Below are 23,080 nucleotides of genomic sequence, written 5' to 3'. Positions count from 1 at the left end.
GCCGCTAAAGCTCGCCCAGGTCGCTTCTTTCGAGCTAAAAACTGGATCTAGAAGCAAATGCACAAGGACCCGCGGGCGCCTGATAGAGAAAAGAGCACAAGTTCGATAGTCAACTAAAAAAAAAACCATAAAAACATGCTTCTGCACTTCTCAAAGTGCTTAATCCACGGAACACACCCTTCGCTCGGCCCCGAGGGGTGCACAGGCCTAAGGACTAGCACTACAACCAAAATAAGAGTCGATTCCGGTAAGGCAATGAAATTGTGTAAGTACACAGACCCAGACTCATCTCCTAATAAAGAACAGTTCCCATTAGTCTTTCAATAACAAAACCACCGTCATGACTATGGCAGCATTTCTTATGCCTCGGAATTGGATGACATGTTTTTGTACTTTATTGTAGTTTTTATATAAAAATTTTTTCATTCATGGACTTTTCATCTCAATTTGTGCCAATCACTTTATAAGTTCATTAGTTTAGAAATGATTGCAACAACCCGTTAATAAAATGGAACACCTAAAACGGTTTTTAGTATTTTAAATAACTTCAAGCTTCATACTGTGGCTCTTCTTGTTAAGGAGGTTGAGCCAACAAGTAGCAGGAACAGCCCAGCAAGTTCTGACGCCCCAGTGGAAGTGACTAGTTACAAGGTTTTATTGGCACAGCCTTGCTCTGCATAAAAACAAAAAACCAGAACAAAATAAAAAAGAAAAAACCAAACAAAAAATTAAAATAATCTAAACAAAGAGCATCTTTTCCAATAAACAGTTCATATTCTCATACAGCCATGAAAAATGTTTAATGACTTAACATACATGTGTTTTTCCTATATCATTAATTTGGAAAATACTACAAATGCTGTCATTTTAGACCAGAAAAACTACTGTGATTTGCAAGACCTGACATTTCCTAAAACAGTATTAAACAATGTATTAAACTTCTTGGCTTTAAATGAAACAATACAATGCAAGTCTCTGCAGTCTGCATTTTGCAAAAAGTAAGAAATACACAGAAGTGTGTGAACAACTCACTCCTATTGTATGATCTTTAGTAAGTTGATAGCCTGCTGCAGGGAGAGTTTATGCTTTCAAATAAAAAAAGGGAGAAGGGAGGGCGTGGCCCAAATCTGCTTAATCCATAAGAACAAATATGGTAAAGGCCCAAACTGCTCAGTCCAGATGCCTAAGAAGAGCGGAATGGTAAGGCTGTAACTTATACTGTACGTGTCAGTTGACAGATTATCCACTAACTTATCTAATAGCTAAAGTCCTCAGTACAGCTGTTATAGGGGCACTCATAGCTTGAGTCTGTGTGTTGGAAAACATAAAAAAGAGCTTGTTTTGTTGACATTGGTCCAGGTATACAACAGTCCTCAGCGTTAGCCATCTTCTTTTGGAGGAGTGTACCAGCCTGTGGAGAACAGAGACATGTTAGGTACCAGCACTGCTGTGTCCAGAGCATCCTACTCTTCACCTGGGAGATGGAACCTGCCTCAGTCCTTCCCTCTTAAGGCAGGCCAGCTCAGCACGAGCTGAGCACACTTACTCAGTGCCCTAAATGTGAGTAAGTCAGCAGTGGGAGACAAACCATGTGGCACATTGCAGGATCTGCCCTGGTATTTGGGTGTGCACACACAGATTTCTGTGGCAGCAGCTATCCTGAGCTGGACAAGCTGAACACCAACAAGGGGAAGCTGCTGAAGGAGAACAGTTGTCTAACCAAACAGAAGAGAGGTAAAACCCCCAAAGTCTTCAAGCCTCTTAAAACACAGACATACAAACATGACTGCAGTGGGACACTTGTAAATCCCATTTTGTGTAGAGTTAGGCATGCACAAGCAACCAAACAGTTTATCCTACTTCTGCAAATCTTACCATAGGAATAAGCTCAGAAATGTCAGCTGAATAACTGGTCTCCTGACATAATTTGGCACGTTTAACAGCTGAATCATACCTGATCAGGTGTGCACTGCTTTTTCTAGAGACCTCCAATCTTAATTCTCTCAGCTCCTCTTGTAACACTTCCTTTAAATGTGTGTACAGTGACTACAAGGCCTATTTGTGCTGTCCCAGAGAGCATGTAGCAGCTCTAAGCTTAAGCCACCCTTCACAGCAGCACTGAGTACTGTGAATGCTTTGTGCTCAGCTCCTGAGGCAGCACTGATCACTTGTAGCACTAAGCAGCCACACTGGTTTTTGTAGCAAACAAAAGAGCAAAAGGCTCAGTGAATGGCAAGATCAAAATACTGTAAAACTGGAGATGATGTTGAAGTCATTATCTTTGATCTCCCTCCCAAGAGTACAGGTGTTCTGTTCTGTGTTAGCAGCAGGGAAACTGAGGTGCTCACTGCAGTCACACAAACACTTTCACAATAACCTCAGTTCCTGGAGGACACTGTGTCCAACCCAGAAGTGTAACTGCACCGACTCCCTCATCACAAGACCAGAGAACCAATTCTGCAGACTTCCTTTATGTAACACATAAGCTACTTAAACCTCCTAAAGCCTCAGGCTTCTCATACTGCCACAGTAAATTCAATTACACCTGAAGCACTTGTACACTTGTTTTATGCAGTAGAGAGACTTTAAAAAGAGTTTAAAAGCCCACAGGTGGGCAGGTGTTTCCCTATTCTATTGTACACTTTCCCAGATAGTACACCTCACTTGGACTTCTTGTATTTTTCAGTCTCAGGTCTTTTTCCCTACTTTCTCTCTTCATTAATGATTATTTCCACTAGGTTCTTGGCACATTGAAACAAAATCTTTCAGGGAAAGGGATAAACTCCCAGCAAATACATTGCCAATATTAAGAGTCCCTAAAGCTACAGTGAGGTTCCTAGATGAACTGGCTGAACATGAAATGCAGCTGCCTCTCAAAAGCAGCAGGAACACACACACAGCATTCAAGTAAAATGGAAAAGTTGCAATGATCACAGTCACATTATTTAAGCACTACTGTTTTTCTAGTGCAAGAAAAAAAGAAGGAAGAAACATTTGTGGTCCTCCCAAGCCAAAATAAGGCACTTTGTCACTTCAGGTTTCTCTGTGGCAAACACCAATTCCCAGGGTGCTGTGCAGACAAGAACAAAGAGGCAAGAACATACATACCATTTTTCTCATGTATTTGTACTAGTGACTTATAGGACTGCTGTGCTCTTGCTAGATTATATTGATTCTGAAAGGAGAAAAAAATAATATAAAAACCTGCATCTAGACATCAAGACTCAAAACCAGTTCTAACAAGGAAATTACACAGCGGGCTTAAAAATAAAGTCCCTGCACAACATTAGAACATTCCTGGCTTTCAAGGTTTTCTTCTTAGAGCCAGAAATTCCAAATCCTCCCAATTCTAATTGTCCTTCCCTCCCCTCCCTTGCCAATACAAGGATGGCAAAAGCCTACCCTGCCCATCCCAAGGCTTTATCCCTCTCATACACTTGTAATTACATAAAAATATTTAATTGCCAATAAAGTACTCATACAGAGACCAGACAATTTGAAATGCAGCTATATATTTGCAATAGCAATTCTGGCATTAAACATCTTCTATGCAAGTCAGCAAGTAAATGGATGCCCAACAGTGATTTGTGTAGTTGAGAAACACAGCACATTTACCTTATTGGCTCCAAACTGTACTCTGGCTTTTCCTTTGACTAAAGTGGCATTGATCTGCATGATGACTGATTCTATTGAGTAGGCACTGCTCCAGCCCTGGAGGAGGAAAGGAATGCTAACATACAACATGTACTCACTTCTTGTGCTCACCTTGCACATCTGTTTTGGAACACTTGCTTTGCGAGTTTTTTTTCCTGCATTCCAGTTTCAATTGCTAATTTTCAGTTAACATTTATTTTCCACAGAAAGTCTGTAGAATTATATACAGTCCTAGTACTAAGAATTCATAAGAATTAAAAGACTGAACTACATTCCAAAATACAGCAAGACAGGAACAAAAAAGCTCCATCCTTACATCATTGACACATTTTCAGCAATGTCACAACAGAAATTACAACTCCTTTTTCCAAGAAGTAGAAAAGACTGATCTCTAATGAAGTCAGTTCAGTAAGCTGTAAGAACTCTGCTCATCTCTGGCATTGCTTTACCTTTCAGAGCTCACAAGAGTTTCTGCCAGAGCCTGCAAGTAAACTACTTCATTAATTTACTTTTTAAAGAGAAAATCACACTGCCTGCACAAATCATCTATGACTATAATCACCTGTACTCCTCACTTCTCCAGAGCTGACTTTAGTGGTTGAAGAGGCTTCTAGAAAAGAAAACAACTTGTCTTGCTCCCCACACTGCCTGCCTTCCTCACAGAGATTCTGGGAGCTGCAAGCTGACCTGCTCACACTGCCTGCCTCTTCCTCACATCTCCTGTCATCCATCCAAGGCAGAAAAGAAGATCTCAAACAAGATCAGCAAGGCAAATCTTGTGGGACTGAGGTTTAATTCCACCATGTTTCCTTTGGAATGTGTAATTTATTCCACAGAGAGATTCTTCAACTCAAGAGAAGCACCTATTTTCATTATTTTCAGGCATGTTTTATTATCCAGATAACAGAGCTCATATTTACCTGTTTAGTAAGAAGTTCCATGCATAATGCACCTCCACCTAGGACATACCTAGAAACAAATGTGAAAGAAAATATACTTGGCATCAGCAGTTAGTGGAAAGGTACAAGTGCTCACAGCACTTTAGGCTCTTGCCAACTTGTTTGTTCAATTCTTTGTTCATAAAGCTGAAATGCCCTTTAACCAGTAATATATTGAAACTAGTTAGCCATGTAATACTTGGGCAAAGAAAATTAGCATAGTGAGACAAAAAAAGCTGTTTGCTAACTAGACTTAGGTTAAACCACTGACTGAGCTATTCTGCACAACTGCAGAGACCATGGAAAAAGCGAAGTTACTTTTTATGGCTACTCTACATACACAGGGTACAGATGTGTAGCTAAAAGAAAACAACATTCAATTGTGTGAAGAAGTTTAACGCCATTTCAAACAATGCAGGTGCACTTATAAACAACATGAGATTACCAGATCTTTTCTTGCTCTTTTTCTCTAAATACCTTTTTTAAATTTCAAAAATATTTTATCCATTGTGCTTACTGGGACTCAGCAGAACATCAGAGCATGAGAAAACGTCGACTGAGGGAAGAGAATTTACCACTGCCAAAATGTATTCTCCTCTATGATCAAAACATTTATACCTCATAGATCCATATGACATTCACAGGGAAATGACCACTGAAAAGCCATCCTTTTTTCATTCTGAAAAGAAGTCTGAGTACAATCAAATTAGAATCCAATGAATTTTCTGGTGTTTGGGTCTGCTTGTTTAATTTTGAGATAGCAGCAACCCTCAGGAACCCTATTTAACTGCACTAACCATTTACTGAATTAAAGAAGAATACATGACAATTCAAATCACAAAAGAATCAGCACCAGCTATCACAGACTGTATTTTCAAAAGCAAGTATCATTTCCTGTCACCAGGAGATGCCTAAAAGCCTTGGTAGGTGAAATTGTCTCTCCATGGGTATATACAAGTTCCACAGACAGCATGTCAAACATGCTTTAGATGACATTTGGAGCGTGTTTTCAATGAAATTTTGTAGTTTTGGATTAGCATTTGAGGGATTTTTAAACAAAAACTTTATGGCAGTGCTACCAGCAAGAGAGAGACGGGTAAGACTTTACAGCAAACTTAAGGCAACACAGGGATCAAGACCCATTCAAAGCACCCTACAAGAGGAGAAGGAAGAGCAATGTTAACTCCCCACAGAGGTCAGTTCTTACACATACGGCAGGCACAGAGTTTTTCAAGTTTAACATTTTTACCACAAAGCACAATTTCTGCAGGGCAGCTCAAACCTACCCTCCCGTGAGCACAGGAGACACCACTCGCACAAAGGGAGGATCAAAAGGGAAGTTATCCTGAGAAAAATAAAAAAAACAGGTTAAGGAAAATACTGTGACACTGCTTCCCAAACAGAAAGTATTTCAATAGCCTTATTTGTCAAATCAGATTCGAAGTACTACAATTTTTCAGTTGTGTAAAAATTCACTTTCCATAGTATTGGCAAAAAAGCTTTTTTTTGGGATGCTTCAGAGATTAATTTAAAAGGTAGTTTTCTTTTCCTACCCTTTTTTTTTTTAATACCACAGATCCATTATTAACAGCTGAGGGTCATTTCAGCAATTTTCTATAGAAAGCCTCAAATTTAACTGAAGCTTTTTGTCCTACAGACACTTACCTTAAAAGAGAAGTTGAGTAAAATGTATTCTACACCTTCTTTTTCTTTTAAGACCTGAAGATCACTATGCAGTGGGCTATCAGGATCAACCCTGTAAAAGCAGCAGGGGGGAGACCATGGATCAAATTACTATTTTCAATACCTGTAAACAGTAGTTCCTCTTAAATACCTCCTTTATGTAACTGTAGTTTACAAATTGTAGTTTAAGGTGAAATGTTGGAAATTACTGATCCTTTTACCAAGTAAAAACTTTGCCACAAGAGCAGCATAAAAGCTTGCTGCAACATACAACATTCCCAATGCTATCAAGTGTTGCTTAAACATAGCACAAAATAAGCTCTTTATTTGAAAAGAGCAATTTTAATTCTCTTCAATTGTGTTCAAATAAGAGGGGAGAAAAACAGGAAGACTGTAGTAATCTTGTTTTCAGCACATAGTTAGTGAATCTTTTATGGAATATGTAATTGTACTTCTGCATCAGCTGTTAAAAGTAATCTGCATCAGCAGAAGTACTAAAGCCAGCAGCTTCTGCTCAGCAGATTTTCAACAACTGTTTGTTCCAAAATGCTGGTGGTTAGCAGCCTGGCCATTAATGCAGACCCCACTGGGTTAATCCCAATGGGTTCATCTGACACCTCATCCACTTTTAAATAGCAGAGACCAGTCAAAAACACCTGCAGCCAGCCAAAAGCAGATGTTAAAGGGGCTGAAAGGCCCTTAACCTAATCCTCTACTACAGCTGAAACTACAAAGTTGAACATCTCATTTCACAACCTCTTGGGCAGGTAGTCCCCATCCTACCAGTGTGAAGTTATTTCAGAAAAAAAATCTTCCAGTGCTTAGGAACCTCTCATTTCAAGGCATGGCTTTTGCTGTGCCAGTTCAAAGGGACCTGTTCTAAGTAACAATACTGTTCCTTCCTCACATGGGGTCTTTCCTCTGTACTCTGCACATAGTGCATTTGTTTCCACACTTTTTGCTGCAATAAACAAACACAACACTTCTTTTCTTAGACATTCTGGAAGGCATTTGCTGCATGCACTCCATTTCCTCTTTTCTGAGGGCAGAAAATGAGACCTGTTCACAGCACTTGAACAGAGGTTTCAAATCACTGCACTTGGTTTGAGCACTTGGTTACAGACACACCCAATAGGAAAGGCCTCCAATAACGTGACACAGATTTCTCTGATGTGTCATTCCTGCCATTTTCAGCCTCAAAACCTTCACACGCCCATGACTACACTAAGAAGGAAACAAAACTATTTCAGCAGTTGGTGACCCAGGTTGCACAAGTCTCACCCCTAGGACAAGGCAACAATTGCAGGTTAACTCCTGTGCTGAAACAGCCTCTGTCCTTTTCCCCCAGGACATCTCTGAACCCGGGGAAGCTCCTCCATCCACTGCCAACTGCTGCAGCCCCCCAGCACAGTGTGGGTAGGCTCCTCCTCTCTTTTAGGGTACTGTACAGGGATCCTGTTACCAGGAATAATTCCACTCTAACACCTCTAGGATTTAAGTTACAGGACTATGGATGTAAGAAGGTGAGTTATGTACTGCTTTTCACTTGGTATACTAGACAATGACAGAAGACAAGGTACATAGCATTATATAATTCACATTTTTGTGATAGCTATAAGTTTCAGTGCTGTGTGTCTGTTTAACTGTAGAAATAAACAACTAATGACACTCAGTTACGTTCTTTCCTACATCTTAAGTGCAACTAGAAGCTGGAATTCGCTGTCATTCAAAACAAAAATAAAATCAATGCAAAAATTCTTGAAAAGAATTTTCGTCACTTAAGGCTGTATCTTTTGGAGCAGTTTTAGAATTGAACAGTAATGACAGTTAATGCAATACACATAGCATTGGCAGGGAAAAGCAGGTCAGTCCCTTTGCCAGCTCAATCACTACTGGTCCATCTCTACATGTTTCTATGTATCAGAATTACAGCCACTACTTAGTGGCTACAATTACCCTTACTGTAGTACTACAGTGATGGTGATTATACGCCATGGCACATAATGTAATCGTGATTTATATACTATGGCTAGAGATACTCATTTAGCAAAAGAATCTCTCCAGCAATACTAAAACAAGATTGTACAGAACATGCAAAGAATTTATTAACTTACTTGAGAAGCTTAACATGCCATTCATACAAGCTGTCATTTACCAGTTCCACTGAATATATCCCTGTAGAAATATTAGATGGAATTAATTATGCACTAAAAGTGTAGATAGAAAAATTAGCAAAACCATTCTTTGCTTTAGATTTGAATACTGTCAGAAGGTGAAAGCAATGGGCAGGATACTGAGGCATATCCTTCCTCCAGTAGCAGATGCATTTCTGAGGAGCTACAAGAAAAAAGTGTTTTCACTTCTATTAAATTCCACAATAATCAATATTTTTTCTGATACTTAACCATTTCACCTTCAAACCTTCTACAACAACAACTCCAGCTTGCTTATTACTCACTGTATGTTACACCCAGTACACCACCAATGTGTTTTTAAGACACTTCACAACACAGTGTGAGTGTGCAGCATTGTGTTTCCCAGGTTCCCATCAGTACAGACAGACCAGGACAGCACACAGGACAGGGTATGCAACAGAAACCCAACAAAAAGGAGATACAGCAGTGGATGAAGCACATTCCCAACAGCTGACTGAGGAAGCCAGAAAGATGCACCTAAAGAATGGAATGGTCTGTGGGAGCCAGCTGGTGACTTTCAGTGCCCTGTTTGTTTTAAGCATGTTAAACAACAGTTGTGCAATTCATTTCCCAGGGAAGGATGGAAATTATCTGCCATTTTCTTGTATATTCAAAGTTTCCTCTCTGCATAAATTCATAAGCAGCTCTGGAAAAAGCAATAAATCTTTAACCACCCAGCAAGATTTAGAGCATGGTATCAGTCATGTGCAGAAATGAAACCTCCTCTTTCACAGAATATTCATGCATATAGACTAACTCACTATTATTAAACTTGTTACCTGGCCTAATATTTAACAGCATCCTTGTTACTGACCTAATTATTTGGAAGCCATATACTAATCAGGAACTTGCCTAGAATTTCTGAAGGCAATACAGCCACCAGATTACAGTCACCACATTCTTCCCAAGGAATGGGGGACATTAATTTCTAAGTTTTATTATTCTAGCATAAAAATACTCTTACAGTTGAAGCTTATAAGCATTAGTACTTGGAGTACATGTGACATTTCAAGCTGTCCAGACACCATAATTTCTAAAGCATTTCAAAACTTGGCACACAGGTTAAAGCACCCATGCTTGGTTCTCCTTTCTGAGAGCCACTAACAAGTGGGTACTGCAGCCAAGAGCACAATTTCTAATTTTTCTATGTCTAGAATGACAATGTGGGCCTGAACACATACTCACTGTGCTATCCATGTCCCTTTTAATCAGTAGCTACTTCAGGGACGTGGCATCTGTCTTTGAGGAGCAACCAAAGGAGCTATTAAGGCATTTTTCCAATTCCCCAGATCCAAGGATACTATTTTCTGAACTGACCTTAGTGTAAGTCACAAACTCTAAGAATTTCAATTTGTACTGCTCTGATGTAATAACAAAAGAGTTGACATTCAGAACTCTGCTCATTGTCAACTCCCATTAATGACAAATCTATTCCACTGTTGTATCCAGAATATTTTCTTCCACCTGCATCCAAGTGGGAGCAAACAATACTTTTTACAGAGAAGGCAGTAAGTTACAGTAAGGCTCCTGACACTGTGCTTAACAATGGAAGATCACAAGAGACCTTCTGTGGGAACCCAGGACATCCCTCTGGCTGTCCAGGACCCCTGCCAGGGGGCTCAGAGACCCTGGCACAGAGCCCAAAACACCTGTGGGTTCGATTATGACCCGTGGAGCAAATTACCAACCTTATATGAAGGTCAGCAAGCCACAGCAGTTTAGGTAGAATATTAGTGAAGTTATCACAGGGTGGAAAAGTAGATTTTGGGGTTTCTAGAATGGGGGTTCAGGAGGCAAGATGGAGGGAACTGGGTGTGTCCAGCCTTTCTTCTTCTTTTTGGCCTCCATCTTCTGCTGTGATGTTGGCACTTACAGACTGGTTTAGAGTAGAAGCTCACTGTCTAACATAGGTGATAGGTATTGGAAAGAAATTGTAAATATTGTACATGTAGTTTTTAGTATAAAAAGATAACACTGCCCTGGGGGGCAGGCAGAGTGCCTCTGGTGCCTCTGACTGTCTTGCTGAGCTGACCTCAGCAGGACAGGAGAAAGAATTTTATAGATAAGAAACAATGAACAACCTTGAGACGAAGAAATTAAGAGCTCTGACTGCTTCTTCAACTGCTGGGCTGGGAAAAGAGACTTTGCAACTTTTCTCAGGGTCACTCTGACAAGCTGGAGACCCTGCCAACCTTCCATCCCTTTATTCACTCCCTAAGCCCTCAGCCGCACTCCTCCCACCACCCTGAGCCTCCTGTTCTCAGCCACAGCTCCTGTCCCAGCCCAGCTCCAAGGCCCAGACGCTGGCAGCCTCCCCAGCAGGAAGAGCTGTACCCCAAGGGCTGTGCTGCATCTAAGGCAGCAGCTGCAGGAGGGTGCTCAGAGACACAACACCAGTGCAAGACACTGCAGCAGCCCCAGGCAGCGAGTTCTGAGCCAAACAGCATCTGTGTCCTCAGGGGCAGCAGCAAGGGGGCTCCAGATCTTGATACAAAAGCTACTTAACACCATCCAAAGCTGAGGGAGGGTGTTTGGGGTTTTCTGAATAATCAAGGGGATGCTACTTGGAAGTAATTCATGTGGGTTTTTTGTAATTTTGACAGTGAGAGGGAAAAGGTTGCTGTCAAAAATAATTTAACTTACTAACAGCAGTTTTAAATTAAGGAGCAGTCCTTAATTTAGGAAAGGAATCAAGGTAGGTTCCTCTTGCTTAAATACAAGGTGGGGTAGGGTTTTTATTACTCAAAGGTGATCAAGTAAAAGAGGTGATCAAGTAAAAAGAAACTCATGGAACTGTGAAGCAAGCAAAAGAGTAAGAAATTGAAATGTACATAGAAAATTCTTTTCAAAACAGAGGCAACATCTTACTTAGAGCAACATTACTATATCAAAAAGTAAATCCCACACAGTCTTTGGATAAAACCAGGGAATTGAAGTCCATAAGAACAATATCTGAATAAAACAGATGCTAAAGATACAACCAGAAAAGATTTCATTTAATGTCCCCAAATTCTTTGTTTCTTGCCCTCCCTTCTCAATCCCTTAAATTACATTAAGTCGTTTGTGAATCTCCAATCTGATATTTGGAAATGAGATAATCTTGTTTTACAGGACTTGTGGCTCCCATTATCTGAACAGGCTAATGAAACTAATTCACAACAGAGTATCTTAATTTTCTGGAGTATTTTTTGCTTCTGTCAGCTCATAAGAAAATTATTTTCTGTTTCTTTAAGGGCAGTTCTTCCCCTAGATTTCCTAGGTAGATAAGCAACTGCGCTGTTGAGAGCAAGTTTGTAATCTTTTGCTTGAACTCCAGCAGCATTGCTTCATTTGATAAAGGAAATTAATTTCTAAAATAGATACTACCTTGAATGTACAGCTAGAGTTGAAGCCACTGTCTTTAAATAGTACTCTTTTTATAACACAGTCCAAGAGAAGAAAAAAAATTAAAATACTATTGCTACAAGTACTATTCACTTCAGAACTCCCAGTGTTCTACAGTCAGTCCTAAAAACATGTAACCTCATGAAAACTAAATAAAGTGATCCTTACCTAACTAAAAATCAGCCTTAGCCTTTCTGGCTTGTCTCACAAAGAAATGAAAACAGCATTAAATTACCTTGCAACAGTTACAAGAACCTGGGAGTTTCACAATGGTTCCCTTTGTGCATTAGTAGGAAGAAATTAAATTTAGGGTAAAATGGACCACGGGACAAGTACTCTAACAAAACTGACATTAAAAAAGCCAATTACTGCCACAGCCTGTGCACGTGGTGACAGTTACCTAACAAAAGGCAGAACAAGCCTATGAAAGCAGGAGTTTTATGCAAAGGAGAAGAACTAAGAACATAAATTTACTCAAGGTTGAAGAATAAATGAAACCATAAGGAATGAATCCAGGCAAGTTTTATAACAAACAGTATCAATTTACTGGCACAATGTAATAAATGTGTCAGTAGGACTGTGTTTCAAAGCAGAATTGCCATCATCTTTGTAGTGTCAACCTCCACTTGACACTACTTCATCACCATATTTTAGAGATCTACATGAGGCATCCAGCTGCAGTGTTTTTACATATTTCCAAAGTCATAAGCTCTAAGGTACTGCTCTCACCCTTTAGAACCTCATCTTTCTGTCATGTTTAGCAAGACTTGCTCTTCCTCATAATTCAGAGTATGCTTTCTACATGAAGATCAGTCTTTTGCAACTCATTAAGACTTGTTTATCTAAAGCCAAGAAATGGCACTATTAGAGAGCCTAACCCTCCCCTCCAACCACAGCTGGCCAGGGGCCCCTGGCTGACCCCAGGGGTACCACACGTGCCTGAGCACCCCACAGCGCTGTTACAGCCTTAGCTCTGACCACCAAAACAAACCCTGAAGGTCAAAACAGGCAGTAAAGCATCCCCCTTGACTTCACACAGATCTGCTTCCTCCTCCCTAGACACACCAACCCATTCCTTCCCACACAGGGGGTCACTGGGGCACACTGGCAAGCACTCAGCTGCAGGGTGAGGAGCCAAAGGGAGCTGCATTAGATCAACACTAGGTCACCTCATCAAATTTATACCCCAGACATTTTACCGCCGTCCCCAGCACTTCCACACATGAAACAATTGACCTAAAAGTTAAATATGACAAATCAAAACAGGAACCTATTATCTCCTCACCTCTGTTCTTTCACACATGATTAAAATGTGTATAAGATTTGTACATGTGATTAAATCTGTACATGTGATTAAAATGGCATCATCAAGTGAGGTTTAAGTCCACTAGAAATAAATATGAACACAAGTCCAGAAAAGCGAAAATGTATTTAAGTTTATACTGACTCCCTAATTAGGCATTCCTCCTGCTCTCACCCTGGCCTGCACCAGGGTCTGACACCTGGCTGCAGTGATGGAGTTGTCCATTTGGCAGACCTAGAGGAATACAACTTTCCCAAAATGCATGTAATTTCTATTTCTCATACAGTAACACTCAGGCAATTCAAATTGTGAATCCTTTGCTGAGCTACTTTAGCTACAGCTCCTATAAGGAATAAATGAAACAGCCATCCACTACCTCAAGATAATCACTGCTCATTACTCCAACTAATTTAAAATACAAGCTTGTTTTCCACTGTAACTCACATCATTATTGCAAGGAATAGATGTTCTGACTTTTCTCCACAAATAAACTACTTTATGTAACAAGAGTATACATGATGTATCTATGTATTTTTACATATGTGCACACACAAACATGCACGTATATACAAACACAGGACAACAAAACACAGAGAAGTTAGCAGCAAGTATTTCCCAAGAGAATTCATTTAAAGTATATTTCAAAAAGGGAAATCTGAGGCATTTACCTGTTTTATAACTCTGTGATCTATATATATCCCTGAGTTCTTTCATAAGTCGATCTGAAGCCTGAACTGACCCAGAGACTGCACCCTGAAATAAACAAAAAAGACTCCAAATAAGTGAAAAGTAATATTTACAAACAACTTCACATTACTAACTAGAAGGTATTAACAATATATTAATTTCTGTACGAGAACTGGGTTTCTGAAAAGGTAAATATTCTGGTGAGCAAAGTCTATCCCAAAGAAACAAGGCCCTCCCTCTAAAGAACATTAATATATACTACTAAATGCTACAGGTGATACAAACTTTTAATCAAGGTACAACAGGTATATTTCTGTAAAGGAGCTAAATCTTTGGCATTTTAATTTCCAAGATGGATGCACAGTACATCTCAGAGTGAAATATTTAATCTTACATCCTGCTTTTACACACTGAGAAGAAAAGTAAGCCTAATCCTAAGAGTGAGCTTCTACACAAGGTATTATTGCTTTCTCAGAGGTATATTTTTATTTGGTCATTGAAAAAGGGGTTGGTAAACACCCACTCTAGAACAGCAGCTTCCTGAGGAATAAGACCAAGCAGTGAATTTAGAAAACGTGAAACATAAGCAATACTTATTGCAATTGAGTGAAAAAAATCAACATCTACACAGAGGAAGACAAAGGTATGTAAACCTTAAAACACAAAATATTTCTTGTGACTTGTCATAGTTCTTGTGATTTATGCAACTATGGCAAAATCTCTTCTCTTCTTTTAGAGCTCAGTTCTGTACTGCTCAGCACCTCAAAGTGAGAGAAAAACTCAAACCAATTTTCCTATATGTTATGTGATTACTCTGCTTATCCCACCCAAAATACCACTTTAGGTTCAAGAGTTTTGAAAAGCAGAGAGATAAAAGTTAGCATTATAAGATGTAAAATACAGAAGAGGAACAAGGACTCCAAAAGAGCTAAGGTAGTTACCACCCCAAACCCTGACCCTGTGACACTTGGGCTTTCACCATCAGTCTGTTTCCCAAAGGCAGATTATTCCATTGGACCTTGGCAGTTCCCTTCTGCTCCTGCTCTTCAGTCACTGCCACTGAAATACAGGCTATCATATGGAGCTCATCAGCACGGCTGGGGGGAAGAAACCATGACAAAAAATAAAACTGCCCCACTACCAAATTAAAAAGACCCACCTAGGATAATTCAGCCTGTCTCATAAAGTACTAAATAAGTAAATTGATGAGGCTGCTTTTTTACTCCATCTAAAAATTCAAAGATTCTTATTTTTTTAGTTGCCTTCTAGACACTATGAACACCTATAAACATATCCTTTTTGGACACAAGTGTCAAAACTATTTCTGGAAGAATATGAAGCAGCTGTGACCATTACCTAATACCCAAAACATCCTCCCTGTTTGCCTGAAGTCCACAGTGATGTTTTATATTCTCCAATGTCTTAATTGTAGGAACAAATTACTCCTTAATAAAAATTAAGTATCAGTAACAGTTACTTGATGGTAAAGCCTCCACATAGTCCTCTGTCTTCTCTGTCTAATAGTACCAAATAATACACTTGGACTTTTCTTTCAAGGCTATTCATTTTCATACACCTTTGATTTAATTATGCAGATTTCTGAAATTCCACTAGTTTTTCTTAACAGACCAGTATGAAGGATGAACCTTGTAATTAAACATGCAAATAACAGGCAACTCCTTTCATCTGATTAAACAAAAGCTACATACAAACAAGGCTTCAGACAAGTAATTTCTCTACTTACTGTGCTCCTCTCTATACAGCAGTATCAGACAAAGAAGGGATTTCTCAAAATTTATGGAAAAAGGTTGTTTATTTGCAATATCTGTATATTACTACTATTTATGCCAACTATTTACAGATTAGCTGAAAAATGAAGCATTACACTTAACCAGTTAACACAGCAGTGTTAATCACCACTCTTTGTATAGTTGCTGTGCTTTGTGAGCATTAAGATTAGGACTCATCAATAGGTGGAGTCTGGAGGAAAGACATTTCATAGACGAATGTCAAGACTTTGGTTTTCCTCTGAGCAGAGCTGTGCAGATCCTTGCCCCTTCCACTGCATTTCTTACTAAAAGAAGGAATTTTCATTCACTTTCCACAGATTGTCAACCTATAAATATAGGCAATTTAAGAACAAGTTAGATGGTCAAAGACATTCTGTGGAAAACTACCTCTCTCATTGCATCTCTATTTCCATCCAATTCAACTACTGAATTTCTATAATGTTAGAAGTTCATCTTGGCAAATGAAAATTTAAGTATCTTCTGTACTTGAGACATTTAAAAACCAAAGCTTAACACACCCACATCCCCCTGACTTCCATTATAACAGCTGATAAATGAGGTGGTATTAAAGGAGATAGCTGTAGTGTGTAAGCAAGCCTCAACACACTTTGTCTTTGGCTTCACCCTTTTTCCCCCAGGGGTTTCTGGCTGGGCTGCTCACTCCTTATATAGCAGCACTAAACATAGTTACACTTGCTGCTCTAAAGAATCGATGGACTGTAAACCAGTCGTCTACAATCAGGAGAAAGAGGATAGCAAGCTTAACTTAAGGAGTTTAGCACAGGGGCTTATTTTATGTGCTCTGAACTACCCTTGGAGGAACTTGAAGAGGAAGGTAACAGCTAAACCAGATGGTAAGCCTAATGGCAAACACCAGTGCTCTGAAGCACGTCTTCATTCTGGTGTCTTCATTTTCTGTCTTAAGTGCAGTTTAGAAGAGAGCACAACTTGCATCCCACCACTGCACCATACACAGCATTGAGGTCAGTTTTGACTACAGTGATACTAAAATTAAAAACTTTTTCCATAACTCAGTACACGTAAGTTATAATTTCAAAGACTGAACCCAGATATAAATAACAGTATCCTTCTGGAAAAGTGGGACTTGACACTCCAAGGGAGATAAAGTTCCCATTTCTCAAATTGTGACAGTAAGATTTATAGTTGCAACTGCTTCAGACATAAGTGGTCAATCATGGGATCTGATGGGTATCTGTCACATGGGGCTGATACCAAGAGCAGGAAGGCAAAGCCATTTTATCTGAAGTAGTTAAATGAGCTGCAGGACCAGACCCAAGTGACTTTTTTTTTCCTAATAAGTAACCAAATAGGCACAAAAAATCTCAATCATCCCATCCTGTACCACGTTGTAGCTCTCCAGAGCAATGAGCAGGTAAGCTGGAGAAATCCCTGCTGCAAGAGGCAAACATCTATGTGACAACATGCCAGCTGCTGAGAGCTGCACATAACAGAAATACCTGGAGGAATGCAGGAATTCTCACAGCCAAAACTGCTGGACATGAAAAATATTCACAAGATGCACCACTACAAGCCTGTCCTGCTCTCAAACCCTCCCCCCAAGGATGAGCCACTGTTGGAAACAGGAACCTCGTGGGGCAGTGGGACCAGCACTGGCCATTGCCCTGCTGTACTAAGGGCACAGAGACATCAGGGGTTTCTTTTCCCCTTCCAACCCTCAAAATGCACCCACAGCCTGCTCTCCCCCCAAGTTATAGGGGATAGGAGGTGCAGCTCACTGCAGTTTTTTATCCAAAGATCTGATTGTTTTCTGCCTGATCAGAAAAATACTGTGAACACATCAGAATGCAACAGGAAACCTCTTCACTCAACAAATTTCAGGAGATTTAGCCACAAGACCAAAAATCACTTGCTGAAACAAAACATGTAAACTCCACCAAGATAATAAACTGAAATCTAAAGTAACCCAAAAAGAGTTAAAGAACATAAGTTCCATTTGTTACTGAACTTTCTCCATTTTTGAGCAGAAGCACAATCATTCCTAGAAGTTCAAGTAGTTTCATACTTCCTTCAAGGATTAGACTAAAAATAGAAATGACACCTCAGATTTCATAAAATCTGAAGATGAAAGTACAGACATTGGAGACTTTTGAAGAGAAGTGCTTAAACTCCTCAGCATGAGACAGGAAAAGCTAATAGCATTATCTAAATAAGAAAGGCATTAGTCTCTGAAATGACTATGTGGGGAGAGACCTCTGAAAAGCAAGCAGCAGCAAGTTGTTAAATATTTGAAGTTAATGATTCCAGTTCAAAGATCTATTTTAACTACAGGTAAGCAAGTGGTTCTTTAAAGTTATTACAATGTTAAGAGGAGGATTAATTCTTGCTCCAAGTTACATACTGTACCAAAAGCCAAATTTATTTCCTGATGCTAGCAAGAAGAATAGGATTCATGATACTGCCAAAGACAGAACTCATTTACAAAATTAGTAAATACACATTCTTAACTTGTACAACACACATAAACCATAAAAACCCCTAGGACAACATCTTGAGAAGCAGAAAAATGTCTTTAACCTATCAGGAATAAATGACAGTGGCAGCGCATGCACTGCTTTCCCATGAAGGAGCCTTGAGCTCCAGCCTGCACTGCAGCCAAGGGGAGCAAGGACAGCCCGTGGATCTGGGCCAAAGAACATGGAAAGGAAATGAAAAGTCTTCTGGCTGCACTGGGCACCAGTCAAAGCCCTGTTTTATGCTGTACATTCCCATTTCCAACAAGCAGCATGTAAATGGCATGGGTTTGTTTTACTGGCCTCTGCTGAGGAAACAAAGTACCCCAAAAGGGTTAAAAAACCAGACCAATTTAGCCACTGCATTCAGGTTTGTGAAACTCGGTGTCCTCTAAGAAACCCAGTTGTGAGGGCTGTACAGATTGAAATTTTGCTCTGTGTTAGGACACTCAGCAAATAACTGCTCTTACAGCATGGTTAACACATTCTATCAGAAGCCCCCTGGTCTGGCAGCATGGAGGACCAATAAAGTGCTACTGGGATAGCTCTTTCCTAGGTCAGTAGCACAGCTACAGCTTTTGGTTCTCCAGCACCTAGGAGTAAACTTCCACAAGTCCTTGGAGAAATTATTTCAGCAGCACAGCTATTTCTGGTGACCCACAAAAATACCACAGTTCCTCAGCAGCAGTTGAATGCCCTGTTCCCTGCACTCAGCTGACCTTGTTTATGCACCAGCATCAACCAGAGTGTCCTGGCATGAGAAACAGCTATTATGTAAGTTGAATCTGCTGTTGTCAAACAGAAAATCAGCAGTGTTCATTTCAGCTCCACTAAATGTGGAGGGAAAAAGCAAAAGGAAAGGCAGTATTGGCCAAATAGGAAAAGAATAGATAGCAAAAAAAAATCTGGATTTTTAAGAGGCTTTCTGCACCAAGGAAGAATGCTGACACCACAAAAACTTTTCTTCTGTTCTACCATATTTTACATGATTGTAAAGCAGGCCATGCCTTTCAGGCTGCAAGAGGTTAAATTTTCTTTAACAATTAAAGACTCCTTACTATTAGGTGCTTGTGTTATACACACAGAAACACACAAAACCTCACTAGGCATAGTCTCAAACTGTGAACATTCAAGTTTAAACAAAACCAGTAAGTGACTGTTGTGCTTATGGTTACTCAAGTCTCAGAACAGGACTTGATTATACAGCCAAAGCAGTTTGGGACCTTGTGTTTACCTGCTTTCAAACCCTGAAATGCCAATCAGGTTTAGGTGTTAAAATTTTAAAATCCTGTGGATGGAGCAGATCATAAACAGAAGTATTAAATTTCATGGTTTATACCTTTTAAGCTTCTATGAAACAAAAGCTTTGATTTCTTTGGGAGTCAGGGTAAACAGAATTAAGGCTGTATGACATCATCACACCCTCCTACATGCACCTCTGAGAAACAGAAGCCTCTCTGGAGCCTGGCACTTGGGACAGAACATTTCTAAGCCTCTGGAGAACTTTTTCTACAACTGCCTGCTGGTAAGATCACTCAGAAAACTGACAACAAGGCTGCAGAGCTGCTGAAGGCCCTTTACTTTATGCATGGCAATAAAAAACCTGCACAACAATCCACCACCCTTCAGTAACTTCCAGGAGGCACAGCTATTACTGAAAAATAAACTCATGCATAAAATGGATTTAAGCACAGGTTTGCCAAGTATTTTAAGTCACCCATGACTTTTAACACAGGCAATTTTAATAATGGCTTTAGTTTTTTTACTTAAATAAGGGTTCAGCAACAAAAGTCAAGCTCAAAGCCTGGAGGCATTCTGCTGATTCTGCAAGGAAAACTAATGCTTGTAACAAAGGCACCAAGCAAGAAATAGAGGGATAACCCATGGATACCTCTGGAGATGAGCAGGTAAAGTCAGCTACAGGTTAATTTATGTCTAGGTGTATAGGAGTGGGCTTTCTTTGCAGAAAACCACCTCTGTTTTAAAGTCAGAAGTATTGCAAAGACAAAGCGTGGAATCATTAACTCACATTTAAGTGATCTTGCCTTTGATTTTTTCTGATTTTTTCTAAGATTGCAAGGTTCTCTTTTTCAATGCCTTCATCCTCAGATTTCTTCCCATCAACTGGTTCCTCCTCCTTCATGTCATAGTGATCCAGATCTTCAATGTCCTACGAGAGACAGAGAGAGAGAAGTTAATTGTAAATAACTGTCCTGTGCTCTTCATTCAATGAAACCCTCTCCAAAGGCATGTGGGATACACTCACATACTGCACAGCACTATGGATTTGTGATTGTTGGATGCCATTTTTAGTTTGTTCTAACTTCACCCTCAGCCAACATAACCACTGGAAGTATAGGGAACCTTCATAATACAAATGAAACCCAAATTCACAACATGTTTCTGGTCACAGAAACAAGCACTATCTCTGCAAGAAGATAAGACTGTAGAGAATTAGCTCACTGAAGTAGGCAGCAAACTGGACTAGAGAATTCAAAAGTATCTCAAGGTAAGGTGGCTCCAAGATATTTCTAAAAGGCCCTTCTGAAATTAGAATCCTACTATACTGCACTTCTCACAAGCTGTGCTTAACCTATCTGGCAGGGCTACAGCAACCCTTCAAGAAAGTTAAATATTAGAAAACTATGTGTACTTTATTCAAGGCTAACATTTCAGCTAGAGATTAGATGCAGTAATTTTGGAATCAGGACATAAGACAAAATTCTGTGGTGAAACATTCTGATCACCCAAGCCAACACTTCAGTTCTATGTTCCAGACCAAGGCACTAAAACCCCTCCACTCTGTATCCTGAGATGGGCTTATCTTTGTGGCAGAGAAGCACCCTGAGCTTCAGACAACTGTCTGAAGGTGATTCAAATGCTGCCTGTGGAGAGGAGGGGAAGCACGTAAACACCTTGACACAAAAAAGGAAGCACTGCAGCAGCCACACCAGCAGATCTTGGTTACACAACCACCAGATACACTCCAGTGTGCAGAGCTCTGGCACACCTGGGGCTGCTCTCCATGCACCATCAGTTTGCATGGCAGGAAAACCCACACTCAAGGATGTCCTATGTAACAAGAAATGCACCTGGTGCATCTGACAACACTGTTTCCTTCAGCTGTAACAGACTTCAGACTGAGTATTCTTCAAAATGCTCATATTTCTCCAATGACAGAGCGGAGGAACTGAAAACTGCTTCTCCACGTAGAACTGGGACTAGATTACAGGTTACAGATACCACTGCCATGCACAATGCCCCCGACAGCTGATAAATGATGGCAGATCACTTCTCTTTTTTACAAAGTAACCCAACCAGAATGCAAAAGGCTACTCTAGCAGTCTGCAAGCAATCAGAGCCTTGTGCCAGCAGGACATGGGACACAGCACCTTTACAGCAACACCAGCTCCAGCAAATGTAGTCTGGATCAGGCTAAATATGGCATAAGAAAGGCTGCTACAAATTAATCTAAGGACTTGGTAGCATTGATATTTTCTATAGGAAGATCATTTATTCAGAGAGTTGTTCATTCTTACTAAACCTCAATTGAAAATCTAAATCTGAAGTAGTCAGAACAGTTCTACTATAATAAGGCAGTCTATAGTAGTGTAGAAAGCAAGAATCTTGGAGCTATTCTAACATGTAGCAGATGCAAGCAAAAAGGGTGATTCTTACAACTAAAAAGCTCAATAAAGAGAGCCCCGTGTTGCCAGACATGGACATTAAAGTTTACTGTGTCTGCTTCAATGTCCTTCCAGTCCCTTCAATTTATTACAATCAAAAACCTGCTCACCCATTCAATGAGTCAGCAAACTGATTTACTCTCAGCAAGTCTGCTTTAGTTTGGGAGGCACTTCCAACTATATCAGAGCCAGTTCACATGCTGCTTGAAATAGGAGTTAACAATGCAAAAACTTACTGATTTGGCACACAATGTTATGTATTGTTTGACTAAAGCACAAACAGATGTCCAATTCTCTGTATCCAAGTACCTCACAGCTGAGATCTAGGTTTAAGAAGAAAATTTCACTAGGTTTCTGGTTGAAGGGAAAGCTGACATTCAGGTAAACATCCAAATTTTAATTATCTTTTCTGTTGAACTCCAGGGAGGTTACATGCTACAGTTTGATTTAATTATTAGCCAGACATTGCAGAGCAAAATGACAAAATTCTACTAGATTAGGACAACAATCTCATTTATAGACATACTTCACCCATATCATCTTCTTCCTCCTCCTCTGATGTAACTTCTTCTGTTGTTCCATTCTGCAATACAACAATGAAAGTTCTGCATGAATTTTGCATACACATTTGCTTTCAAAATCAGCAAATCTACTCTCAAAGAGAAGCAGTAAATGCAAAAGTGACATGTCAAACTTCAGTCCTTTGCAGATAAGGGTAAGATGCATAAAGATGCTTTCCTGGTGTATGACAGTGAAGAAACTTTTTCACGAAGCAAAATTAATAGAATGTCTCAATTCATTCCAATTAAGTTTTAAGTAGAAGCTTTAAATTCTGATAAGGAACATCCTATTCTGAAACACTGTCAAATGCAACAAACATCAAGTGGGTTACAACCCACCATCCCTTAAGCAAGAAATCAAATCATGGCTCTGAGCAGAATCCATCTACAGGCTACACCCCTAGAAAGAAAAAAACTCAATGAACTTTAGACCTCTAGCACTTAATGGATTCTTTTTCTCACTACCTGGAACTTCCATGCAGCCACTAGTATCATCATGTAGCCATTGCTATTAGCCTGTTTGAGGAAATATCAACACAATACAATTAATTTTTATGACTCTCTGTCAGGATACCACTCCAAGCTCAGGAACTGTGAGCTGCAGAAATACTCAGGAGTATTCTGATATGCTTGTCCTCTGCTCACTCTTCCTCTGGTAAAGAAGTAATGACACTGCTCTAGACAATCTCTGGGACCAGATGAGTCTTG

General features: G+C 39.9%; 1 protein-coding gene across 2 annotated transcripts in view; it reads right to left on the bottom strand.

Annotated features, from left to right (window-relative positions):
• Positions 1 to 631: 631 nt before the first annotated feature.
• UBE2Q2 (ubiquitin conjugating enzyme E2 Q2) overlaps positions 632 to 23,080 on the bottom strand; it is a 46,013-nt gene continuing 23,564 nt past the window's right edge. For both annotated transcript variants that reach the window (XM_074549522.1, XM_074549521.1), the window contains 10 exons: positions 22,339 to 22,395; positions 20,156 to 20,296; positions 13,826 to 13,910; positions 8,390 to 8,450; positions 6,258 to 6,348; positions 5,879 to 5,937; positions 4,575 to 4,623; positions 3,616 to 3,711; positions 3,109 to 3,175; positions 632 to 1,411 (listed from right to left, as the gene is read on the bottom strand). In XM_074549522.1, the coding sequence (XP_074405623.1) occupies positions 1,380 to 1,411; positions 3,109 to 3,175; positions 3,616 to 3,711; positions 4,575 to 4,623; positions 5,879 to 5,937; positions 6,258 to 6,348; positions 8,390 to 8,450; positions 13,826 to 13,910; positions 20,156 to 20,296; positions 22,339 to 22,395 (738 nt within the window). In that variant the 3' untranslated portion in view covers positions 632 to 1,379. The remainder of the gene's footprint in view (positions 1,412 to 3,108; positions 3,176 to 3,615; positions 3,712 to 4,574; positions 4,624 to 5,878; positions 5,938 to 6,257; positions 6,349 to 8,389; positions 8,451 to 13,825; positions 13,911 to 20,155; positions 20,297 to 22,338; positions 22,396 to 23,080) is intronic.

Source organism: Zonotrichia albicollis, chromosome 11 (genome assembly GCF_047830755.1).
Source record: "Zonotrichia albicollis isolate bZonAlb1 chromosome 11, bZonAlb1.hap1, whole genome shotgun sequence".
Lineage (NCBI taxonomy): Eukaryota > Metazoa > Chordata > Aves > Passeriformes > Passerellidae > Zonotrichia > Zonotrichia albicollis.
Note: the sequence above shows the minus strand (reverse complement) of the source record. Positions and strands in the feature narration are given on the sequence as shown.